Source organism: Rhagoletis zephyria, unplaced genomic scaffold (genome assembly GCF_001687245.7).
Source record: "Rhagoletis zephyria isolate East Lansing unplaced genomic scaffold, Rhagoletis_zephyria_1.1 Rzeph_scaffold_16585, whole genome shotgun sequence".
Taxonomy (NCBI): domain Eukaryota; kingdom Metazoa; phylum Arthropoda; class Insecta; order Diptera; family Tephritidae; genus Rhagoletis; species Rhagoletis zephyria.
In genome coordinates, this window is record NW_016173649.1 from 5,402 (window position 1) to 9,570 (window position 4,169).

At 39.9% G+C, this 4,169-nt stretch overlaps 1 protein-coding gene across 1 annotated transcript; it reads right to left on the reverse strand.

The window, feature by feature from the left end:
- Positions 1-988: 988 nt before the first annotated feature.
- On the reverse strand, positions 989-3,073 carry LOC108379522 (peptide methionine sulfoxide reductase-like). The gene is made up of 4 exons (XM_017635875.1): positions 2,851-3,073; positions 2,329-2,522; positions 1,618-1,878; positions 989-1,545 (listed from the first exon to the last, which is right to left on the reverse strand). Exons 1-4 carry the CDS (start codon positions 3,013-3,015, stop codon positions 1,311-1,313), a joined length of 855 nt encoding a protein of 284 aa, XP_017491364.1. The 5' UTR covers positions 3,016-3,073; the 3' UTR covers positions 989-1,310.
- Positions 3,074-4,169: the final 1,096 nt, after the last annotated feature.

Genomic DNA, 4,169 nt, shown 5'->3' on the forward strand with positions numbered 1-4,169 from the left:
GCCACCTTGCCGCTTAACGCCATAAACCTGCATATAACTCGTGGCCTTAGCCATAACCGCACCTGGGAGAGAACAATTCCAGTGGCGTTGGACTTGTCAATGACAACCACTGTCATTCCACGCTACTAGAAGACATCGAGGATTCCTCTCTCCCGCAAGGACCCAAACGGTGGTTCGCGAATTACATGAGTCGTCAGTAACCTTTCGAGATCAAACATCAAAACCAAAGAGCAACTGGAGGGAGGTTTCCCTGATTTCATGTGCTAATGAGTGTTCGAGATTGGCGTCAGAGGAAGAAAGTCCTCTGCTTGAAAGTAAACGGCTACCTTTCCGAATTATCCCGCTTGTCACGAACATGTTAGAGGCTACCTTTGATAGTCTGAACTCCTTCTCCGCGAACACAACTGCAATTGTCAATAAAGTACAAAGTCATCGCTCACCGGCAGCACCTGGGGCGAAGGTAAAGAAACGTTATTGGCCACATACAAGACAGTGGGCCGGCCTATAAATGCCGTGATCGGACACCAATCTTCACCCGCTTCGACTGCCTAAACAGTTATTTATCCAGGGCTCTTCTTTCTCCACTTCCTCCTTATTCAGATTTCATTTCCTGGTTAGTATCTGGGCTCGAATCGTCACATAAGATATCGTACTACTCGTCACGTAAAAATACATTTTTCGGATTATGACATACGTGAACGTACCCTTTGTCCCATTCAGCTTATACCAACTGACTGACGTATGACGTAATTTTCTTTCGTATCGTTTTCAATCCGTGAACGGATGTTACGATTCAAGCCAAGTTTTCAAACATGATGCTTGAAGTTTGGGCTAGTGGGGCCCAAAAACAAACAAAAACATTGGAGAACTTTCTTCTCTGTTTGTTATTGTTATCAGTAATAAAAGTAAACAATTCCTTTAGTAAAATACTATTTTATTTATGTAATTAGAATATAATTATTTCCTTGTTTTTTTTTTCTTTTTTTATAGTAGCACACATATTTTTAAACATTTCTATCACACTCACTTAAAATTTTACAGCAAAATCCCTAATTTCACACTGCATGCTTAATAATGTAATAATAATAATACATAAGGCTTACAGATGTATGCACATAGTGTCTGCATCTACCTACTAACTACTTAAGCAAAACATAGCGAACTGCTTCACTGAGATAAGAACTGTCTAGCCAAAAGAATTTCGAACAAATAAATAGCAGTAAATTCATGTAGAAGTATATTTCTGCTTTTTTCACGTCGATCAACGGCCCGAGTCGGCGCCGATAGCTACATGACGATAGGCCAACTGGTCAGCAGTACAGGCCCGTTCCTTCACTCTGCTCCACATGATACAAACAATATTCCTTCTGTGATGGTGTTAGACCTAAAGTGTCGAGTTCCTCTTTGAACTGCTTGACGCCGCCCACACCAGCCAGATAACCATTCAATTTAGTAGCGATAAATGAGGTACGCAGCAGGTTAGCATCGAGATTCAGAGTTTCCGCTAGATCCTTGTGACCCTGCAGACGGTACTTCTGATGATAGCTGATGGAAGAAATTAACATTTTAATGAGTGAACGAAGAACCTCTGAAAGCAAAAAGCTCGGGGATACTCACTCTTCAGCCGGGTAGAATTTGCTTTTGGGCAAAATCTCTGTAATAATTTTCTCAGGTACACGCTTCTTTTGCTCTTCAACTATTGACTCCTCGGCGATCTTCTTCTGCTCATCATCATGGTACAAGATCAATGACATGTACTGGCGTTTGATTGGATTGGTAAGGCCGTATTCGTGATTGTTCCAGAAGAGGTCCAACAGTTGTTTGAACGAAATGGCATTGGGGTCGTAGTCAATTTCCAGGACTTCAGTGTGGTTACCACTATTTTGAGGTTTAGAGTCGTCATAAGTAAGTATTAGAGGTGAACAGCGGGTGAGAGGGAAAGCGGAAAGCAAAAAGCGTTTGTTAAGAAAGTTAGAAGTCAGAAATAAAAGTGGGGAAGAAGTGAACATGATAAATAGATAATTAATAGTAAATGTGAAGCATTGAATTTCGAACAAAATAAACGGAAAGAAGTAAAGTTAAAAGGATGTTAAGTAGGATGTTGAGTCAGCAAACGTTTTTATGAATGTATGCAGCAAGTTAGTTAGTGTGCGTGATTTTGGTGAGGTTTTGTTTTTTTAATAATCACAGTTTATTAAGAGGAAAATAGAAAAAGATAGTATAGATATGTATGAGCGTATGAATTCGTACAACGAAAACAGGAGCAAGAAAGAAAAAAGAACAAAAAACACAAAGTCAGTAAATTCAAGTTTTGAAAAACACGCTTACAGGCTACGGTACGTTGGTGAATCCTTGGAGCCGCCCTCATAGCCGACAGTGGTGCGCAAAATGCCCTTAGTACCACCGAACAGCGACTCAGCACCCCAGAAGCATCCCATGCCAAAGGTGGCTGTCTTAAAAGGAATATTTACACTATGAACGGGTGTTATATTCAATTCCTTTTGTTCTGCGCGCACAGTGCTCTGGAATTTGNCCCCAGAAGCATCCCATGCCAAAGGTGGCTGTCTTAAAAGGAATATTTACGCTATGAACGGGTGTTATATTCAATTCCTTTTGTTCTGCGCGCACAGTGCTCTGGAATTTAAAAATAAAGACAGAATTTAATAAGTGTACAATTTTCCCTAGACTTCGTTTTTTTTTTTTTTTATAGAAGAATGTAGTTGGAGGAGGTAGTTGACTCCTCTTACATTTGCACTGTGTGACAAAAACCGCTTGAACTTTATGTTTAAGCAAATTTGTGGGCGTTATCGTGTGTTGTACTTTATTTAATGAATACCCTATTATTCATACTACTGTTATACTTGGTGCTACATCGTTTGCACAGGTCGCCTTCAGCGGCTTGAAGACATCATATTGACAGCTGGATTTGTCGCTTAATACAGACGGCGTATTTACTAGCACCATAAAGCAGCCAATGCACAGGAAGATTTGCGATTTGCAGGTAGCACAGTTCATTTTCCATGAAAAACTGGATACTTAATGCCTATGCCTGTGTGGTACTGATTCCGCGTGCGTTCTTCCACAAGCGTTGGCAATAAAACTACTAAATTTATGAAACTAAAGGCTCTGTTATGCATACTTGGCATTGCATGCACTGCTATACCATTTTTACGTAGAAATCAAAAACCAACAGACTTTTACGTATGTAATGCTGTGCGTTGGGTAATCGCTTACACGCGAAGCTCATTTAACAGATTCCTTATGTGACAACTCTCAAGCAATGCCAAGTATGCATAACAGAGCCTTTACACTGGAGCGTAATGGTTTTGACTCTTTGAATGCTGCTCATTGCGCTATCGTCTGAATATGTGGAAAAGAACGTAGGTCGCCGACTATGCATGAATTAGAGCACATACATATTGAGCTACATCAGTATTGAAGCATATGTATATCGTTAGTATAGTATGGTAAGGGCGTATCTCACATCGTCGCCGAAGTGCAAAAACGGTACAACTAACTAAAAAATTGTATTGCATAAAACGATGTGGGGACTTATAATTCGATGGCATGCAACATTATTAATCAAAATGTGAATTTTGGATTTTTAGTTAGTTACGCCTTTTTGTATTTCACNTCTCACATCGTCGCCGAAGTGCAAAAACGGTACAACTAACTAAAAAATTGTATTGCATAAAACGATGTGGGGACTTATAATTCGATGGCATGCAACATTATCAATCAAAATGTGAATTTTGGATTTTTAGTTAGTTACGCCTTTTTGTATTTCAGCGACGATGTGAGTTACGCCCTTTCCACACTATACTAACGATATGTACATATGTATGTAGGTACGTCAATGTAGACGGCAATGACAACGCACAGACCGGTTTTCTCTACAAATCTAACCGGCCGTCTTCAAATGCTTGAAAATCTCGCTTGCGTTCTGCTTTTCCTCTCGCAAGCGAGATAGAGTTTTGTTGACTGGGCATTTGACGGCAGGCATACTTTTTCATTTGTAAAAAATAAGGTTTGAGCTTTGCCCGCTAAATTTGTATTTTCCACCAAAATAAACTATGTTGCTAATTGAAGAATTTTGCGAAATTAGAAAATGCCTGCAAACCGCTCGGTATGCGAGAAAACATTTAGCGAGTAGCGAAACGAACGAAACT